We start from the raw sequence: 21674 nt of genomic DNA on the forward strand, positions 1-21674 counted from the left end.
GACAGTCAAAACATGAGGTATTTGTTGTTAGATTAAGGCTTTTAATCTAGTGGATAATGGACGTTATTAAACCCAAACCAGCCAGGGCTTTTGAGAGGCCTAGCTAAGCAGCTGGCTAAGTTGTTATATTAGGCATAAGGATGTTAGGAGGCTTGGTATTAAAATTAAATTTGCACATACTCCTTCATTTTAATGTAAGAAACGCTTAATTGCAAAACCAGAGCAGTTAGCCGTGGAGCATATCTACGGGTTAGGTTTGCAATGCTAGCAAGCCAAGTGGTAAAGATATTTGAACATCAGATGTCCTTGTGATACTGAAGTCTGATTCTGATCTTCAAAATACCTGGAAAGTTCACAGTGAGCGACACTGTGTGTTGGACAGTTTTGTATCAGATGACTGATTTAACACTAATGCTACGTGACAGAATAAGTAATATTAACTCAGAGTATAACGCTAGCATTACTAGATATAAATCTAGCTACCTACCTAGTGAGTTTGGTAGCCAGCTGTGAGGTCTCCTTGTTAAGACCCTTAGGCAGATTTGGCGATAAGGGTCGTGAACTTAAAGCTTGTTCTGCCTGCACCTACAGACAATATTTCCAAGAGTAACTTCCAAAACCTTCCATGTGATTGTTCAGAAGGACTATTCTAATGAACTAGTAGGTTTCTAAATGGCCTCTCTTTCAGAGTTCAGCCTGCAGCCAGCCCAGGATAAGCTGAAGACCTCAAGTTCTTCTCCATGCAGGCAAGGCACAGGGAAATGACATACAGAAAATTAAAAGAAAAGAAAATACCAAAGAGCAAACTAGCTCTTGGGCAGAAATATCTACTTTGAATATGAACCCTGTCCTTAGCCATAGCTTGTTTTCCTACCTCTCTTTTCAGAACAGATCCATATCTGTATGGTGCTCCCTTTCTCCATCCGGACTAATACTCTTACCTCTAAACTTGGCCTGGGTCTTGAACTCGATCACCAGGCGGCCATCCTCGCGGATGTAGATCCTGATGATCTGCAGCCGAGCCGAGAGCACACTGTCCGTCTGAATCCCTGCATGCGCAGCAAGAACAAAGTCACTGGAGGCCACGTAGCACAGCAGGCCCTAAAGTGAGCTCTGTCAGCCCCATGTAGCCCCAGATGTGTTTGGGAGAGGTCCAGCAAAGCACAGTTTAATTGGGATCACCCTCCAGTGAATCAGTTTTAGATTTCCTCCATTATCCACATATGCTGCCTAAGTGCTACTCAAGCATAAAGGAAGCAAATGCACCAAGTTCCTCTTTTGATTACTCTGTGAAGGTAACATATTCTACGCCAGCTATGCATCACGGTAGCTGTTCTAGATGACTGCTGTGCAATCCTGGCACTAATTCCCCAGCGCCCCTTCCTAATACAAAGCCCTGTGAGTCCCTCCTCCAAAATACTCAGTATCGCCACTGCCAGAAAAAAATCCAAGGAGAGAGAAGGTCCCTTCCTTGCAGCCTGCCATCAACATAAGCAGCAAAACTGCTCCAGGCTGCAGTTGTGGGTCCACAGCTCACGCAGGCTCCAAATATTGTGGGAAAGAGGAATAACCCAGCTGGAAACAGAAGACTCACAAGCACAGAACAAACCACAGACATTTGCACTGATGTTAGTTCTTGGATGTCACCACCAGCAGAGGAGAGGAGACACACAGGGTTCACGGCTGGGAGCCAGCAGGCCGAGGAACGTGACTGCAGCTCCCACACAGGACTCGCTAGAAAGTGTTGGAGAAAAAACTCCAGGCGTACCACAGGGAGCAGCCTCTGCCTGGTGGTGGCGAGTGAGGTGACAACATGAGCCTTTTCCTGCAGCACTTTCTAGGGCTCAGTGATGACTGTTTCAATTAACAGAGAGAGGCTGGGGGGGTGGGAAATGACAGCTCCCTTGCTAAGCATTCCCAAATGCTGGCTTATCTGAACTCAGCCTGCATGCCTATTCAGCAAGCGCTACCCATACTCGGGAGTGCGGTGGCAGGGCAGCAGCTATGAGAGAAGAAAAACAAAGAACAAAACAATTCCCCCAGCGCCCCGCAAACGCCTCACACCTACCTGTTCTCCAAAGAACAGTATCATAGAAAAAGGAGAACTCCATCTCGGTGTGATGCTCCAGAGACGCCCAGCCTCTCGGCGCCGTCACATAAATGTAGGACACATACAGCGGGACGTGGACTGTTAAAAAGGACTGAGCAGAGTCCCGTACCTGCCAATAAACCCCCAAAAGGTGGTTATGCACTGTTCTAGGGGAGAGACGCTGGCCCACACTCGGCACCCACTGTGCTCAGGTTCTGCTCTGTGAATGGGAAACATGTCAGAGGCGCTGCAAGAGAAGTCTCCTTTCTTTGCTCTGGTCCCTGTGGGTATCAAAGGCCTCTCTTCCCACAGAGGGAATCACGGATATCCTAAGCACAGGGAGGACAACGTCAGGAAGAAGTATTCCTAAGGCAAAAGGAGGTCTTTGCCCCACAGCGACTGGGCATTACTGCCAAGTAACGAGCAAGTACGGCTGAGGGCAGCAAACTTTTCCCTTGGAGCATGGATTATTCGAATGTTTGGGTGAGGCACTGTAGGGTGGCAGGAACAGCTTTTCTGTTGCCATTACGGATATTAGCTTATCTGTTTGCACACACACGCACGTGTGCTGCACATTAAAGAATAACTGATGATAAAAGCAGCAATCTGAAAGCATTTAACACTTTGCCATTCTGGGACAGCTGCTCAGGAAGGATTTTTTTCTGTGCTCCAGTTCACAGCACAGAGGCATGTGTGAGCACACGTGTGCAGCTGGAGGCAAGTCCTTCCCTCTCAGTCCCCGAACTACTCACTGAAATAATCCGGGGTCTGTGTCCGCGCTGCAGCGCAGCGGGATGAGACAGGAGCTCCTGTGGGGCAGCGGAGCTGCGCTAGCGCAGAGCTCAGCGGGGCGCACCGTGTTCTGCTGCGCCTCCGCCGCGTCCTCGCTACCTCCGTGCCACACCGAACTCCGTGGCGCTGGCGTGCCCAGGGTGGGGAACGCTGCTGCCGGCGTGCTCTCGACCATCACGCAACATAAACAAGAGACGTAAGGGTTTAAAACGATGAATGAGCTCTGGGCTGCTTCTTCGTGTTATTTGGACGATAAAACAAATAAGGTAACGTCCCTGAGAAAGTGAAGAGCAGAATTTTGGAAAGGGCTCAACAAAGCCCTGATCTGCCTGCAGTCAAGGAGAGTTGGTTCACTGCTTCCAGTGTGGATGAAGAGTTAAATCAGCCCTTCTGATTGTGGGAACCCTCAGGAGACTTCTCCAAAGAGGGAAGAAATCTAAGTTACAGCCCAGAATCAGCTAAAAGTGATTGTTCTAGACCCACTAACACATGGATTTGAATACATGCAATAGGCATAAATGAAGACAGTGTCTCTCTGTGGGTAAGCAGGGGCATACAAGTTTTCCAAACTCACTGCAGTGCTGGAATTCACACTAAAAACAATTAGCTCATTTCCAAAAACGCTATCGCTAGACTGCCATTTGAAAAATAATCATGAAAAACTGCTGGGAAAGAAACTACGCAAATACAGAGAGCTCCTCATATGCTTCAAAACCCTACAGTAAGTCAGAGATGACTGTGTGAACTTTCTTTACCTTCTTATGAAGGTACATTGGACAAACATGCAGTTTAAATAAGTGCATCTCTCCTAATGCTGAAGTACACTGTTGTCATTAACACTCCAAACAAAAGGAGCTGTGGTCCCAGTTTCACCTTCAAAAACAAAAAGCGTCCGATTCCACGAATTAAAAAAAGCAATTTGGCTTGCTCAGAACTGCCCGTAAGAGCAGCTGCAACAGCGCAGCATTCTGGCTGGATATACACCATTTATTATCTCCAGAAGGCAGCTATACTCTGCAAGCCCCTCGGAGAGCCCAAAGAGACACATTGCAGACTGGCTGGTGCCAGCCTCTCTACATGCTAAATTATGCAGTCGTTCGGTTCAAGTAGATCCTCTGCATTTGTGCAAACAATTGGAGCTATAAAAAGGAAAGATAAAAAAGTATTCCAGACTGGCAGGAAGTAAAAGAGATCATGCTGGGCATAACGTTCTGACTGGGAATTTACTGTAAGAATCTAATGTAGGGGAGATATTCCCTCGAGTGAGATGTACATGTATAATCCGTCCATAAGAGGGCAGTGGGACACACCAAAGTAGGGAAAGACGCTATTTTACAGCAGATCGTTGCTGGCTTTTGGTCTGCCAGTCGGTAAACTAAGAAATGTCATCAAAATTCCCATTACCTCTCTCCACTGAACCACCGGGGGGTGCAAACTGATGTGCTTCTACTCCCTGTTCTTTGCTCACTTACGACAGCTAAGAATGCAGTCAAAATTGTTAAATGTGAATGTCTTGTAGCTCCAGTGCCTCATTAAATTAAAAAAAAATGCTCTGTATATTTATGAGCACTCTGTGGAGTAAGAGAATGAAACCTATCTACCCCAACCAAAATAAACGAATGAGATATATTTCACAAAGGACTGCTCTTCTTTTGGTAAGAAGAAAAATAAGCCAAGCATGCCTCTGCTGTATAGAGCAGAGCAGCAGATACACCTAATAAATATTCACAATCACATGGAAGAGCTTTGCTTGAGAAGGGACAAAGACCTGGATTAGGTGGAAGAGTTTCGGACATGGCAACTCACCTGGAAGTCAGCAGTTACGGAGCCTCCGCAGATGTCAATTAACTCGGTCATGTCGTAATAAGCGTCAAAAGTCCAAATGCAGCTCTTCAGGTTGAGATGTTTGTAGAGCTGGATGGTCTTGGGCTCTCTCACTGTGAGGTCAAACTGGTAGGGACGGTCATACCCAGGACCGAGAACGATACTATCCTGGGTCACTTCATCCAGGAATCCTGCCTCTGGGATCAAAAGACATCAGGAAACTCATCACTCCAGATTTTAAACAGCTTGAAGCCAAGTACCGAGGTCCCATATTCACTGGTAAATCATGCCAGTGCCTTTTACAGTACTAGGGCTTAATGGCTCCTCTCCCTTCATCACCCTAGAGGTCAAACTGAGTACACACCAGACTTCAGGGCTAAAAATGTTACAGGAACGGGGTAGTAACAAACTTACAAACCTACTCACTAACGGTTAAACTTTAAAAAATGCAAAACCACTTGGGTATGAAATGAAGAGAGTGAAGTACAACAGCCCCTGCCCACCGTGGAACAAGCTACGTTCATGGATCACGTTACTCTGATTGTCAGGAAACTGCTCATTGCTGTTAGTAGAGGAAGATTAATTATTTTTTTACATAATGTCAAAAGTGCCCAGAGGGAAGACAGCGCTCTCTCTGCATTTCTTTACTGGCTTCCCCTGACCCCCAGTTTCAGAAAGCAATAGCTTTTTTAAAGATTACCTGAGATGCCTTTAAGGTCTCTGATGGTGACCAGGTTTGAGCAGACATGCTGGTGCCTGTAGATAGACTCGGAGAGCAGGAAATGCAGATTGTGCAGTGGCAGGGTGGAGATGAGGGGCAGCATCCCATCCTGATGAGGAATCTGCACCGAGATGTGGATCCTGAAACAAACGGTGGATGAGAGGCAGAAAAAGCAGCCCTAGCAGGCATGGGAACCTCATGTGCTACCCCACGCCACATGGAAGCAGTGCACAGGCAGGGTAGGCCTGGTAGTGGCAGTCTAGTGTTTAGTTACAGCTGGATTTCCTTGTCTACGCATCTGCTCCTCAAACTGTCCCACCAACTCCTAGGTCGTTCCCTGTGGGGAAAAGCACCTCTGTGGCACAGTGGGGTGAGAGGAAGAGAGCGCGAGCGCTGCCTTTAACACCCTGTGCTGCTCATATGAGCATGCTGCACAGAGGGATGCGATTTCGGGCACCGCTCTCCTCACAGCCCAGGCCAGCTCTGTAACCCTGAGGGGCTCTAAGGAGGACCATGCACACGCCTCGCTCCCAGCTCACACCTATTGGGATGTTCCTTGTGTTTGACGTCCAGGTACTTCAGAGTGGCAATGAATGACTGTGCCTGGAAACCTCGTGCCGTTCCTGCTACTACCGGGGTGTGACAAATGGCACTGTCTGTCCCTATGGTAACTATGTTGCTTCTCAGGGGGGTCCCCACATGGCCAGCCTTGTCAACAGCCTTTGCCACGCAGCGCACGTGAAACCGTCGGCTGAAATAAATGCTGTCCAGCACCTGCAGGCAACGAGAGACAAACACGCATGGGAGTCAAAAGCACTTTCGTAGCAACATCTTACCACGTCCCCAAACCAACTCGCCCTGGTGCTTTGATGTGGCACGGAGGGCAGGCACACACCTGTACATGTAGACTAGAAGCACGCATACACCAGCACTTGCCTGGCCATTCTGGCACGCAGGCCCGATTGGCCTCATTATCCATGCTGCAGAAGACACTCTAAAATGTCATGTGCCTTACAGCTGCCTAACTCTGCCCTAAACTTTCTGAAGCCTTAAACAAAAACAAATCCCCAAACAGGGCATGAACCGTCCAGGGACACAGAGCTCTCAGGCCACACACAGAGCAACAGAGCCAAACGAGCACCTGAAGAACAGTGGCTCGTAATGTGAGCCGTGCCCCTCCCGCACCATGAGCAGTGAGGGGAGAAAGCAGACAATCACTCAGCCAAAGCCTGGTGATATAGGCTACATCAGCATCCTGAGCTCTCATTCAAGCACAGTCACTTTTCCAAGTGCATGACTTTTCGGCTGCAGCAATGCAACCGAATTTCACATGTGAGTGATCGCACAGCTCACTGATTGAGTTGCCACAAGCCCTCGGCTGATTTGCATCACGTGCTCTTGTAGCCTTGCTGTGCCAGTACGTAGTCACATACCTTATGGTTGACGCTAGTGAATGGCGTGTTGTCAGTGATGGTTTCAAAAGGTGACCTGGCCCCGTTCCCGTCTGTGGGGGTTGCTACTTCCCAGCTGAACTGTACTGAAGACTGATTGATCCCAGCCTCACTGCAGCGTTCCTTCATGACCGCGTATTTGGGGAAGTGAGGGTCACAAGGAGTGACACAGATGAGTGGATAGCCTGGGGAAGGAGATTTCTTAGCACCCTCTTTGGTTGCTTCTTCCACATGGTCATAATCAGCCAGGGTGACGACCTGCAAGGATGAGGGACAGCAGCATTTGCCACGGGTTCAGGGAAAGAGCAGCAAAGGCAATCCTTCTTCTCACACACTCCAAGCCTGCCACGATATTGCACCTCTTAATTTTATTTCAGAAACCCCACTGGGGTTTTTAGTCTGTACTCCAAGGACACTAAAACACATTCATCACAACAGGCAACTTACCACAGGAGGTGCTGGAAGAATCAGGCTCCCCGCTGCCTCCTGATCCAAAATAGTGACTATGACAGAGCTGGTATCTCCAAGAACAGCATCCACTGGGTCATCTGGACCCAGCACCACAGAAAAGGACTCATGCCACTCCCGGTCTTCATTAGACATGATCTCCACCTTAAAAAGGATGTGGTTCACACCTGCGGGAGTATATGCAAGAGAAACAATTCATTACAGTGATGAACCCGATATTGCTCGGAAGTTCCCACAAAATACTGCACAGCTGGTCTAAGTCATGGTCACTGAAACTTTATGATAAAGTGGGGTTTATTTCCACTAATAATTGAGCCCCATTCCTCACAGGAATCTATTCCATACATAAAACTTCAGCTATGACAACTAATCTGATTGATCAGGTGACAGATTTACTTGCATATGCCATCACAGGATTAATAATTTGTATTGGCTGTCTGTAACAAAAATCTATAGTCCAAAGTAGGCCCCATCCCTGCTGTGAGCATCTCTGCCCTGACTCTCATGCCAGTATGCAGAGCTGCTTGGTAAGGGCTTCTTGGTCTCAGCAACATGGTCTGAGCAGTCTTACAGGATCCTGAAAAACCTCTGATGAGTCTTACATTCCCTGAGGACCACTTTACCATCACCTCACAGACACTAACGTTTCTTCCTCTGTTCTGATCACCCTTCTTGGAACAGCTCAGCCCTTTCGTATCACAAAATTATAGCTGCAGCAAAGTGCAGGGCTGCAGCCCAGGGAAGTCGCACTTACTTAAAGATGACCACATGCTAGGGTCTTACATAGTATATTTTTAAAATATTACCAAAAACCCAGAAAAAAATACTCCAAAGAAAAAAAAAAGGACCTCTAAAAGATTTGTATTACCTTCCTCTTGTAATTAACGCAGCCACTCCACCAGGAGCAGTTAGACCTACGTTGATGTTGCAAGCCCCAGCCAAAAAGTGGCTTTGTCCAAGTCTCCTGAATATTTCCCTTCATTGTTCCTTTCCCACATGCACAAAACATCACTGGTCACACCACCACCTCGAACCTCCCCTCCAATGATCCTTTACCTGGGCTGAATTTGAGCACCCGACTCTTGGGATAATAATCCACTCCAGCCTGAGCTGAGCCATCACGGGTGCTACAGCGGACTTTTGAGGTCCTATTCTGATCCCCTCTCCGGACCACCTTGATATTTAAAACAGCAACACCCTCCGGGCCAGGCGGTTCCCGCACTTGGTATGAAGCTTCTTCAAACTCAATGGTGGGTGCTACAGAAATAGCAGTGAAGAAAAAGCCCCAGGTTGGCACCGCAGCTGACTGTTTACAGATGAAGTACATTCCCCTTCAAAACCTGGGTAAGCTCCTTTTAGAGCCTATCTATGCCTCTTCAGAGCCAGTGGCTCCTCGAAGCAAGCGCCAAAACTGCAGCTATAAGGTTTCGATGTGAACTAGGGCAAGGGAAAAGCAAAATGAAACCTCTGCCCTGGGCTACAGAGTGGGGCACACGACTTCCCCATCCCCTGCCTCCTGCTGAACCACATGTCCCTGCTCCATGCTATGTGAGGGAGACAGGATCCCCATTCCTGGTCACACTGCAGGGACCTACCATTCCCCTTCCTCCCCACAGATCTCTCCAGGCAGTGCCACTGCAAAGGGAATACAACAACTTCCGGGGGAAGCACGGCAGCTCCCTGTGTGACTGCAGGGCAACGGGAGATGGAATAAATGGGTGCATTCAAGCCCCCGTTATTCAATCCCTCCTGCAAAACCGCGTTCAGTTTACAGAGCCTTCACACCAAGGACCACACGATGGTCCTGCTTATAGGCTGGGGGGTCCTCAGCACACAGACCAGTATTTCCATGAGAATGAATCCAACAAACCAGAGCTGTGATCATGCGACTGAAGGCATTTCTTGGGTACTGGATGAAACTCAGAACTGCTGATGAGACTGTGCTGACTACTTGGAACTGCATCCTGCACTAAAGCTTCTACATCCTTGTTGTGCTTCCTCACTCACCATCTTCGTCATTGGTGACAGTTATGGTTGCCATATCCATCTTCCCAATCCTAGCTCCGCTCCAGTGGTTTCCAAGCGGGCTACCAAGACAGACCCGGAACTGCTCTTCTGGTTCAAAAGCAGAGTCGTCACTGATGTAAACAGTGCAGTTCTTCACCTAAAGCCAAACAAGAAGGATAAAAAAAAAAAAAAAAAAAAGGTTCATAAATCCCCTGAACCCACTGGAAAGCCAGAGTGCTTCCTCACCATCTAGCATTTAATATCCGAGTACTGTCAACCCTGGAAGAAGTACTCTTCTGTTTTTAAGGCTATTTCCTCAGGGTGGACAAACCAGCAGTTACATGGTAAGACACAGCAGTGAAAGACATCTACTTCCACAAATCAACAGCTCCCTGCTACAACAGTCCTGAGTCCTACTGACATAGAGGATTTGTTTTTCATGTTTTAACCAGTCTCATCATGAACAAAGACTCCCTCTGGAGTCCTTTCATATATCCAGAACCAGAGGATTCGTGACTTTAAGCGTTTGTGGAACCAGCTCTGCAGAACGCCTCTGACACCAGAGAGTCAGTGAGGAGATCTGAACCTCTCCCATCCACGGCTCTTCACTCTCCCAATAAGATGGGTTCAACTCACCTTCTCCCCTTTCAAAAAAGTGATGCGGGACTCCTCTGCATTTCTCCTCTCTGCAAAGTCCTCCATGACCTCTGCCGTCTGGCTCTGGGTGTAGCACCTGACAGAGGACTCATAGCTCAGGTCCCCAGTGCGGAAGATGGGGATGTGCAGGGTACCCTCCTTCTCCTTCACCGTGTACACATCCTTGCTGAACTGCATGCTGGGTACTGCAGGAGGCAATACAAGTCAAGCAGCATTGAGCTCCCCAGAGAGATAGAAGCTAATGGAGGTATGTAAACTCTTGGAGAAATGCTGCATGGAGTCTGACAGCCAGAGAATGAAATGGCAGCTTCACTGTGCCTCAGTAAAGGATTTGGTTTCAAACAAACCAGGACCCTTTATTGCTCTCAGCCCTCCACGGACGACAGGACTCACAGACCCTGCTGTCCTTCAGAAAGGACAAGGTATCTCTCTTAATCACCTCTTAAGTCACCTGCTTCAAAGGTTGCTGAAACTTGTTTCTTCCCCAACGTTTTGGTGCTGCAGAACAAGACAGGCCTGCAGGTAATAGGGAGGGTGTGTTTGTGAAACATGTCAAGAAGGGATTATATGAGACTCAATACCCGAACTAGGTGCTTGACCTCAAAGCATTATCCTGCTGTCTGTGGACAGACATAAAAGAAATGGCTTGCAGCAAGGAGGGCAGACTGCAACAGAAGAAAAAAAGGCAGAAGTGATTATAGACTACTACAAAGTTAGATTATGCAGGTGGTGCTTTCCTTAGGCAAGCAAGCATGAAAGAGGTCAAAACACACGAGGAAGGACGCACACTGTGAAACATTCTCACACAGTACGGGGGACTTTGGCCCATAGACAGCATGAATGAGGACTGAGCTCCGAGCAGAGGAGACAAAGCCTGCCTGAAAGCAAGGGAACTCTACTGGACAATTTATTCTGCACTTCCAAAGACTCCATGCACTTGTGGACAGCGATGCATGGAAAGAACAAGGCAGCTGAATGGAACGGGAGGATCCCAAAACCATAGGCTAAATCCAGCCTAGGAGTAACTCTACTTGGACAGGTCTCCTGCTGTGCAGAAGTGTTAAGGATGAGGCTAGGATGGACCAGGTAGAGTTGTCATGGATAGCTTACCATCTTGGAAGATGTCATTTATGGCCACTATTGCTTGGAAAGGCTTTGTCAGCTCAGCTCCATGGGGTGAGCTGAGATAGACAACAAATGTCTCCACCCCTTCTATCACCGGGTACTGAGCATCGTCCAGGATCGTCAGAGTGCAAGACTAAAAGGAAAGCAGAAATCCCACTTTTAGAGATGCAAACTCTCATCTTTCTGTGAAAAGGCAGAGATTCCTGGCACTCTCATTTGGGCATCCCATTCGGGCCTTTTCTACGTTCATTAACCAATGACTGTTCTTCTGGAAACAATGTTGTAGATCAATCAGGCATATTACTTCAGAGAACAGGCAGTCACCTTTTACCCCGGGAGAGGTGTTCTCACTGAATCTGACTGGAGCGCTGACCTGATGCGAATCTGTGCCTGACATATTCATTAACACTTCTCCTGCACCATCCAAGTGCCTCACCTCCTTTGAGGTAGTTAACAGGCAGCAGTACCTGGCACACAGTAATCATGCGTTAACCCTCAGCTTCCTTTACGTACCCTCTCTTGTACAGCACTCCCCATCCTCTCACATTTTTAGGAATGCAGAAAGACCATTAAACGCATGGGTGGCACGAGATACCTAAACACGGACCAGAGGTCATGAATTCATTGCTATATGATCCTTTAAAAATCCCTTGTCCAAGCCTCTTGAGGCAGGAACAATGTCTTTCAAGATCTGCTGTCAAACATCTAACCAATGTTGAGCTACTCAGTGTCATCAGACTGAGCAGACTCCTCAGCGACTGAAGGGGCTCCTTACCTCTTCCGTCCTGCCTGGCCTGAACTCTATTTTCCTTGAGCTGGGGATATAGTCAATTCCTGGGCTGGCAGATGGAGGGTCTGATGTCCGCGTGGCACACCACACAGAGACGGGGATGGAGAGATCAGGTCCCTGCCGGAGGACCGGAATTTCAATGTTTCCTGCATCATCAGTTGCACACAAGAGAGCCAAGATCAGAAGGTAGCCAGGCACCGCAAAACCACTTCCTCTCCCTTTGGTGTGCCCTCCTCCCTTCATCACTGCCCCTGCACTGAGAAAGGACCATTGCAGAGAACTCCCTCGGGGGCAGAGGGAAGAGCAGAAACCCACCACGTATCTTTCACGGTCTGCTGCAGTGCACCAAACCACTCTTCCTAATGCCTCACCCTGGTGAAAACGCATGCTCACGGTAAGCAGCCCTTACGCTGCACAGCAGCCCCTGGGGGAACCTCTGCTGTTCTTCACCTGCTGCCTCACTGACGGTAAAAGTAGCATTTCCGAGGAACACAGTAGAGGCATCATTGGGACCACCGATGAAGACGCTGGCTGAAGCCAGGCTTCCAATGCGGGCATTATCGGAAGCACCGGCCAATACAATCTCAAATTCCTCCTCTTCCTCATATTCGCTGTCATCGATCAGCGTGATGTCGCATGTCGACATGGTGACACCCGGCCCAAAAACAATGCGGCTGTCATCTGTCATCCCCCGGGACTTGAAGTCGGAGCCAGAATCCAGCATATAAAGGCTGCTTCCCTTGGCTGATTTGGGGACAGTGTAACAAACGGCAGACACGGTGTTGCTGGTATCCCCTAGATGCAACAGAAAAACCCATAACTCTGTGCAAATTCTTTTACTCCGTTTAGTGAAGAAGTTGGACGTTATCCATTTAAATTAAAAAAGTAGCATTTGCAAAGCAGGTGGGGGAGTATAGAGAACACCATCCCTGCTCCTGAACTAGCACAAAAGCAGGCTTAGGTGTGGACTTCCACGCGTACACCAAATCTGCACTCTTGGTCACCACCCTCGGGGAGCCAGTGGCGCTTGCCTATGACAGAATATACAGCACAGTGACAGGGTCTGCACAGATCACAGTATCTGGATCACAAGGAAGCAGCAAATAGAAACAAAAGTTTGCCTCTGCTCAAAGTAGCAGGAGAAACGGATCGAAATGCAGAGAACTTCAGTTTGGCAAGACTGGCAACAGACTTGAGAAAGAAAAAATCAAGCTATCTGTCATTTCAGTTGCACCATAAAGCTGCTTTTGAAGGAAGGGAAAAAAAAAGACCCAAACCAAACCCAAACAAATCCCTAGGGAACACCACTTGTTTTAGAGGTCACTGACATTTGCCTGGCAACCGGAAACAGCCCTTCGCCTGAGGCTGACAAAGGTATATACAGCAAAGACCCCTCAGTAGCCTTGCACTGATCCTACTCATGTGATAAAAGACTGCAGGATACACTCAATAAACTGTTTCTATTGTCTATAAAGTACAGAATTAAAAGCCAAGCTCTAGGCAGCCACAGGCACTTCACAGGACACGGGCAGGTCCTACAGCTGTCATCTGTCACCTTCTTGTCGGCTACAGTCTCCAGGGCTTCCCATCCACCCTTTGCAGAATTGGTGCAGGCTCTGCACATCACGCCCACAGCGCTCAATGCCCACAGAGCTGCCTTTGCTGTTGTGCCGCAGAGCCTTGCAAGAGCACAGACAGTTGCTCTGTCCGGCTCGACCCACCTTTCCTTTCAACGGGAGCAGACAGAAAACCAGCGCTCTCGCTAACATGGTATGTCTTCCTGTCAAACTGCAGGGTGGGCTCGTCCTCGGCATCAGTGACAGTGACCATGGCCCGGGTGATGTTTCCCAGCAGAGCGTAGGCCGGCATGCTGAGCTCCACGGCAAAGCTCTCCGTGCTCTCAAAGACATCGTCGTCATTAATAACGATGGTGCAGGCCTTGGTGTCCTCCCGCTCCTCGAACTGCACCTGGAAAGGGGAAGGCAGCAACATGCACAGCTGTCAGCGGACTGCTCTCTCTGGACCAAAATTTTCTGTCCTTCCTGCCTTCCCTTGCCTTCATGTCCTGTGCATGGGGCAGTGTCGTGCAACAACTGAAGCCCAAGATAAATGATGACTGAAGGTGAGAGGTAGCAGCAAACGCAGTGCCTGGGCCCCTACCCCTTCTGATCTCACTCATGGTTTTAGCCTTTTGCATGACCATGAGTGGCGCTCCAACCTAGGCAAGCCTGTAACATTTGTGGCCTATCAAAGCGCTGCCCCAAAGGGCATTTGCCAACGTAAAGTCCCGATAAAAAAGAAACCCTTTCTGAAAGAAAATAAAAATCAGACTTTTAGAAATGAAATATCCTGACAGTCTCCATCGTGTTTTTATCAGTTCTACTATGACTCTTTAATATTGTACCATAAGCTTTACAAAGAGACGGAGTGTTTCTAGCTCTCATGCCTAAACACATTGCTGACCTTGCTTAGGGTCAAAGGATCACAAAAACTACTCGAATTAAAAAAAAAAAAAAAAGGAAGCACTGCTTAAATATGCTCAAAATAATGATGAAAATAATGATGACACTTTATCAAATTAGCAGTAATTACAAAACTCAGGGCTTTTGGCTGCTCCCAAAGCTGTACAGGACAAAGACAAAGGAGGGTAGATCATGAGGAAAAGTGGGCTTTCTGAAAAAGTTCTTGGGGAACCACTGGGGAAGAGACATCAATATGAATTCCCAGTGCTATGTTGAGGATCACTAACACAATCCTTAGATGGACAAAGAGGGAAACAGCACATGGGAGAAGAGGGGTAACTTTAGCCCATATGCAGCACTGGGGAGACAGTGGAATCCTTTATGAAATTCCAGTGTCCATATTCTAAGAGGATTCTAATGGAAGAAAAGGCTGGGGACAGAGAAAAACCCTAGCAATTATTTTTGACGCTTCCGCTTCCCACCAGTTTCCCAGTGAGCTCTGCCCTCCTGTCTTCACTTTCACTCCACGCTTGCTGGCATGTGCCACAGTCAGCCCTTCCCTCTCCCGGCACTCCTGACCTACCTGCCCTGCGTACTCCACGTAGTCCTGCTCTCCGGGCTGTGAACCGGCACTGGAGGTGGCCGTTCCCTGCTCTGTGCGGCACAAGACGATTGCGTATTGGTTGAGGTTACCAATCCGCCGCACGGTGACACTCACAGAGCCCGCACTCTCACTGACATTGTAGCTGAAAACACATTAAATTGGGACAAATACAGGGCACTGCTTAACGCACTGGCCGACGGCACTGACACGCTACAGGGAATGTGGGAATCAAGACCTTTGGAGTGGGGAGCAAACCTCATGTGTTAATACTGATACTGAGCCCCATAAACTCAGGCTGACTGATGCCTCCACAGAAAGTCCAGGGGACACTACTAACCAAGAGGCAAATGGTACTCTCCAAACCTGGGACTTGGGTAGATGTCAGCTATTCAGCAACCCTGCTCCATGATTTAACCTAACAGACACTTTTCCTCACTGACACACGCATGAATTCCCTCTTCCATACTGGCTGCGGTTGCGTCCCCACCACCACCTAAAAATCACCAGTGGGACTGCCATGTGTAGAACTACAGTGCACAGCAGCGAGACCTCAGTCCTGATGGGGTGCGAGTGAAACGCAGTCACAAATGACGGTAACGGTTCCAGAAATTTCATTGCATGCTACAGGTCCATCACTTATTTCAGATCTGGCTCAACCTGCCTTGCTCCGAATAAGACCCCATCTGTCTGAAGAGCGCTGTAAACCCCATGGCATTTACCTGGTGTATGTAAAGCTGATAAGAGACCACTGGACATGGAAGACATTGCCACTGACCACATTGGGCTTGCTGTCCTTCACTAGGAACTGAAAGCTGTCCATGGTCTCCTGAATCTTCTCCTCATGCATCACGTACCGAATGAGGCCCTGGTTCACATCCTCTGCCAGAAGAGACATCCAGTGAGCCGACCCAGAAATTCAACCATAGTTTTACAGATAAGCAGTGCACATGCATGCATGCACACAGCTGCACAGCTTGGGTCCTGTACATGTACCCTTTATGCTGCTGAGGCTTTCTTTTACAGCCTCAACAGTCTTATCTGTGATAGAAGCCAACCTACAAGCTGTGACAGACAATTCCTTTGCCTAATCCTTACCTTTAATGGCTCATATTTAAAAATACAGTAAATTTAAAGTAGCTTTGGCCGAACACATGGAATCTGCATTTGCCTAAGCAGCACATATTCCAGCTCTGCTCTATAAGCTTGTATGTCCTATTAGGGCTTCTGCTCACTGCTGAGACGTTCAGGGCTCTCTGACTCTCTGCAGTGTAAAGTAACTTTCCCAAGCTCCAGCCCCAAAATAATAGGTCTCTTCCATTCTTTCTGGTTGCACGTACTGAGCCCAAGGGAGGCCAGGCTTGCTTGGCAAGGCCTGATGAGAAGAGACAGCAGAAGTGCTGATTGCATTTGTACCAGACGAGACACAGGCTATCCTGATAAACTGAGGCAGCCAAAGGAAAAAAGTAACAACATGCAGCCCAGCTTCCATACCCTGGGTGAAGGTGGTCACAGCTGTCCCTGGTTTCAACTTGCTCTCCACATATCCATGTCTGGGACCGGTTGTTATCTCATAGATAAGCTGTTTGTCGTCTGTGTCAGGATCTGTTGTCAGTAATTCCTTCTTAGTGATTACGTTGGTTGCCTGGATTAAAGCCAAACCGAGGGAGTTAAACTCTGAAGATCCAGCAGTGCAAGCCTGATCGACTGCCCATCTGAAAAGCCCAACCACCCCTCTATCAAACAGTGCTCTATGAGGGAAAAGCTAGGGGATTTAAGAGTACAGGGCACAAAGAGTGGCCTTGAACAAATAGAGGCTGTAGAGCTCTAGTCATGTCCCACATGATGTTTGACAGCACAGGAAGAATTCAAGTTCTGCCTCAGATCTGGTTTGTTTAAAAAAAAAAAAAAAAGTGGCTCTAGCAAAAGCAGTTTTAGAACAAGCTGCCAAGCCCTGTCAAGCTGGGACAAAAAGCTAGGGCAAACCTCCTGGTTTCACCTGGAAACCACACTTCCACAAACTGGGCTGAAGCTCAGGCGAGGCCTGTCTTCACCAAAAGTGTTTGCAGATGGCCTCAGGTTTAAGGGTTTCACTCAGAACAGTTCATGCTGCTTTAGCGAGCCTGTACTAATCCTCTTTCAATGACCTCATGTAGATACGCCACAGTTTCACCACATTTTGCTTTCTCTTTAAGGAGAAAACATCTTTAATAGGGTGGGGAAAAAGAGAGAGAGAGCATTAAGCTGCCTGAGGCTGCAGGAATGCTTTCTCCTAAGTCAGGAATTTGAGTTGAGATAGCCATTTCTTAATACGCTGTCATCCAGCCCCTTTTTCCTGGAAAGAACTGGAGTATTTCTTTGCAGCTAATGCTGGGTCCTCAAAAATGAGCACAAGAGATTGCTCCCAGGGTTTTGTACGGACTTCAGTAGAACAAAGATATGTCACGGTAAGGAACCGTGTACCACCTTTCTTTGAGAGCTGCCATCTCCACTGGGGCTGCTGCGGCACATAGTGAAGGCTTCTCAGCCATCAGTAAAACTGAAAATATGCTGCCCCAGCGATGAGGAGTAAGGCGCACGACAAATCTGCCCAGGAAAGAGGCAGAAGGGAGCGGGACTGTGCTGAGCTCGTGAGAGGTTGTGAGCGAGCCAAGAAGAGTCAGGCTTGCTGCTCCTGCTAATGGGAGGGAAGCAGCTTTTCCCCTTGCCCCAAGACACCTCCCTGAGCTCCAGCAGTGCACGCAGTTCTGCAGCGCTCTGGCACATTAAAGCAGGTGGAAAACCCACTGCTCCTGGAAGTCTGCACTGGCTGTGCAAAGGGTTGAAGCTGCCTCCGCCATCACAGAGCACCACAGCAAACGAGACTCCCTAGATCCTGCGCTGCTTCTCCCCCATCTTGTGCTCGGGCCTGCCAGGAAAGAGCCTCCTGCAGCAAGCAAGGCTCCTGGCTCCCCAGCAGGAGTATCTCCCCGCCTAATGCTCCCTGCCCACTGAGCACAGACCCTCCCCTCTTAGGCTCAGCATCAGTCGCCTCTCTACCTTCACGTCAGGCTGCCCGCTTTAGCTAACAGAGCTGCAGCACAGGCATCCCTGCGCACTTCTGCCTTTTCCAAGACACTCCATGGCACAGCGGAGCACCTGCTTTCTGCCGAAACAGTCCAGGTGTTCTGTGAACCCCCTCCTCCTGAAACAGCCTGAGCAACAACCTAAGCCAAACCCAGGCAGCCAGTTACCTTGCCGTCTGTGTACTCCAGCCACTGCAAACCTAGGTTGGTGACGACCCTGGGCGTCCCATCATCCACAGGGAGAATGTCCACTTTGAAGCGCTGCGGTGCCGCTGTCACAACCTGACAAATGTTCAGAGTCACAGCTGATACTTTGGGAATCAAGGCCTTGGCCACCATATTATCAGTCTGGCTCCCTTAAGCTTCTTTGCGGGCAAGTTTGCACACACAAAGGCCAAAGCTGGGACACCAGTGAACAAACACATGGTAGCACATAACTGAGAATACTCAACCCTTATCTTCAGTGGAGTGACAGCAGCTGAGTCTTCCTCCTCTGAGAGGAGCTGTCTACCAGCTACAGAAAGTCTCCCTCACCTCCCTCCTCCTCCCCTTACCTCCTTCCCTCCATCCTCCACAATGAAGAAGGGATTGGTCCCATCGGACACAGTGAAAGTGAAGCGATCCTTCAGGGAGTTGCTGCCGTCGTGACTGTAGCTGATGCGGTTCTGGTAGACGTCGTCCATCGTGAAGGTGGTGGCTTGGTGGTAACGCTGCCCATTGTTAGTGCGTTCGATCAGGCCATGCCGGGGGGGCTGCACGACCGTGAACGTGATTGACTCAGCCTGCACCAAGGAGACAGGGTGGCGAAGGTGAGGACGAGCCCCCGGGATCTGGACGGGCAGGTCACTCCAGCTTGAGGCAGCACTGCACACTGAAACAGTTCACCCTGAGCCCTGGCCCTGCCCCATCTCTCTTCCAGTACACAATACCCTAGTTGGGGAGAGCTAGGCCAGACACATCAGATCCAAACTATTGGTTTGGCTGGTCTGAGGTGGCTCTCGCCCTCGTGACAACCCCTCAAACACAGGAGCAGTCACTCCTCCTGCAGCCATTCTAAGCAACTGTGCCCCTCGTCACTTTGGCACAGGGTAGCAAATACGCAAAGCTGCTCCACGGAAGCAGTGACAACCTCCATTTTGGCTCAGAGCAGTAACAGTGAGCCAGGAGCTCTCCTGCACCAAGGAAACTGTTGCCCAGTGAGGTACAACCAGCATGGGACAGCTTAACCTCCAGTCAGACCCAGAACGAGGAGGAGGAAATACATACAGGCATAAGCTCAGTGCTACTCAGGTCAAGTCCACAATGTTCAGGAGGAGGTGGGGATAGGGCAAGCACTAGCTCTGATCACAGCAACTTCTAAATATTTTTCATGCAGGTTTTTGTTGTTTATGTGTCCAAGAGACACCCTAGATGAAGTATACATTTCTCATGCCAAGACTTTGCTTTGCTCAAATGTTCATTTATCTATTTATATACAAATGGGACCTCCCGCCAAGTTGTTTGTTTGAAGTTGTGATCAGACAGGGTATGAGCAGGGAGGGAAGACACTCACTATAATCTCTCTCTTTGAACATAAGCCCATTTTTTCTGATAGCCCAGATGTGCAGCAGGACGGGGTAGGGAGGAGGCAAGGGGGAGCCCTGCCTTACCTCTGTGTCAGCATCTGTTGCTTTAAGCTCAAACTCTGTGATGGTTTTCCTCACACCTTCCTGAACTCTCATCCCAGAGCTCTGCACTACAGGTAGGGAGTCATCCACAGGGTTAATAGTGATGTCAAATGTCTGGCTCACCTAGAAGAGAAGGAAAAGCCTCTCCTGATGAATGCAATCTACCAAGAGCGCAACGCAACTGAAATGATAGTGCTATGCGGAGACCACAGTAACCACTGAGTACGGGTTTCTTTATTTTGGCCTTGTTTTCCTTCTGTGAAAGAGCTTCTGAGCTGAAATCATGTGAATATGACCTCTACTACCCCTCTCCAGCAATTCCTTCATCATCTTTCCGTGATCTTTATGGAGATACACTTTGTTTTCTGTCACTCAACTCTGCTTTGTCCCCTTCTCTCTGCAACTGTGATTTCACTTTTCAGAAAGTAGGAAGGAGACATTTCTCAAGGGTTTAGCCTTGTTTCTGGCCCCTCTGTCGGTGTACTGGATGAACATGAGCTTCAGTACTGATTGTTCAGCAGATGAAAACCAGACACTGACATCCTGGTAAACATGTATGAAGGGGCTACAACTCAGGCTGCTCCCCTTTCCGTGCAAAGGGCTCTCTCTCCCTTCCTGCAGCACGTAAGATCTCCGACAGCAAGAGGAGCAAGAGTATGCACCGCTGCTGAGTTAAAAGCCTATATGTGGCTTGCTTCATTTCCTTTGCTATGCGTATCTGTGTCTCACAAGCACACAGGAGGAAAAATGACTCCCATCACACGTTACAGAATCAAGAGCCTGCTCTGACTCGAGGAAAAATCATGCTGGGACCTACCTCATTTGTCCCATCAGACACAGAAAAGGTGAATGCGTCAGCATGCTTTTCAGTGTCACTGGTATGGACGTACTGGATGTTGCGAGAGGCCAGGTCTGCCTGGCTGAAAGAACTAATTCTTGTCCCTAGAAAAAGAACAATCAAGGAAAACGTGCAACAGAAACAGTGAGACAGGGAAAAATACAGGTAGCTGGACACATATAGCCATGGGCACTCACTCTTGGTTTGCTCTGCTCTCATTCAGGCTGTACCATGAACCTCCACTGAGCCAGGGCTTTGGCTGGCACAAAGCCTACTGAAAACTCAACTCCACAACTTTTCAATTAACATAGCAGCCCCCCTTCTGCAAAGAGAAGTACAGACTTCTTCACAGACTTCAAATTATATGATGGCGCGTCACACTGCCAGGGCACCTCGCTGGGGACAGGCCACTCAGGGCACAAAGCAAGAGAGGCTGTGAGAAACAGCTTTGATTTCCCCTGCTGGGCAGGACAGCTTTAACCATGGCATTACTCAGTATAGGCAAAAGGTTCCCAGCCTCAGTTAGCGTAAGAATAGCCTCACGTCACAGTTTTCAAAAATGCCTTCAAAACCATAAGAAAGAAGAACATAAGAAACGTCCCACGAAGGCGGAGCAGTGGCCCACCTGACCTGGCACTGTCTCCAGCAGCGGCAGGAAGAGACCCTCCGGAGGGCGAGCGCAGGAGCCTGGGCACTGTCTGCTCTCTTTTCCCCTCCTACTATCCCAGCGTACAGAACAGTCCAAGCCCCATTTTCAACACTGATTTATAGTGACACCTTTACAGGTTATTAGAAAGCTACAGTCACAGAAAGGTACCCAAAAACATTTTAAAAAGCACGTGCACCTTTAACTCTCATTGGTGCATTTGACGGTTTTACTGCTCTTAACAACAACAAGAAAAACCTCGAAAAAAAAAACCAGTTTTCACTAGCTCATCATGCTAAATGGCTACTGACAAGTATTGGCCACACTACAAAAGATGCAGGCAATTGGTATAAATAAATGACCCAAAAATGGATGATTAGCCAAGGTTTACTTGGAGCTCATTAGTTTTAAAGTTTGTGAGAATATATGCTCTTTTGAGCGCTTCAGTACTTTCTCCTTAGGTTTAGGTCA

General features: G+C 48.6%; 1 protein-coding gene across 2 annotated transcripts in view; it reads right to left on the reverse strand.

Annotated features, from left to right (window-relative positions):
* FRAS1 (Fraser extracellular matrix complex subunit 1) overlaps nucleotides 1-21674 on the reverse strand; it is a 184378-nt gene that overhangs the window by 8101 nt on the left and 154603 nt on the right. For both annotated transcript variants that reach the window (XM_068941185.1, XM_068941184.1), the window contains 21 exons: nucleotides 20537-20661; nucleotides 19702-19842; nucleotides 18607-18834; nucleotides 18221-18334; nucleotides 16482-16632; nucleotides 15710-15869; nucleotides 14970-15132; nucleotides 13646-13892; nucleotides 12375-12719; nucleotides 11910-12070; nucleotides 11120-11267; nucleotides 9989-10194; nucleotides 9353-9509; nucleotides 8402-8602; nucleotides 7325-7512; nucleotides 6860-7135; nucleotides 5968-6200; nucleotides 5406-5566; nucleotides 4688-4902; nucleotides 2069-2219; nucleotides 942-1049 (listed from right to left, as the gene is read on the reverse strand). In XM_068941185.1, the coding sequence (XP_068797286.1) occupies nucleotides 942-1049; nucleotides 2069-2219; nucleotides 4688-4902; nucleotides 5406-5566; nucleotides 5968-6200; nucleotides 6860-7135; nucleotides 7325-7512; nucleotides 8402-8602; nucleotides 9353-9509; nucleotides 9989-10194; nucleotides 11120-11267; nucleotides 11910-12070; nucleotides 12375-12719; nucleotides 13646-13892; nucleotides 14970-15132; nucleotides 15710-15869; nucleotides 16482-16632; nucleotides 18221-18334; nucleotides 18607-18834; nucleotides 19702-19842; nucleotides 20537-20661 (3879 nt within the window). The remainder of the gene's footprint in view (nucleotides 1-941; nucleotides 1050-2068; nucleotides 2220-4687; nucleotides 4903-5405; nucleotides 5567-5967; nucleotides 6201-6859; nucleotides 7136-7324; nucleotides 7513-8401; nucleotides 8603-9352; nucleotides 9510-9988; nucleotides 10195-11119; nucleotides 11268-11909; nucleotides 12071-12374; nucleotides 12720-13645; nucleotides 13893-14969; nucleotides 15133-15709; nucleotides 15870-16481; nucleotides 16633-18220; nucleotides 18335-18606; nucleotides 18835-19701; nucleotides 19843-20536; nucleotides 20662-21674) is intronic.

Source organism: Struthio camelus, chromosome 4 (genome assembly GCF_040807025.1).
Source record: "Struthio camelus isolate bStrCam1 chromosome 4, bStrCam1.hap1, whole genome shotgun sequence".
NCBI lineage: Eukaryota > Metazoa > Chordata > Aves > Struthioniformes > Struthionidae > Struthio > Struthio camelus.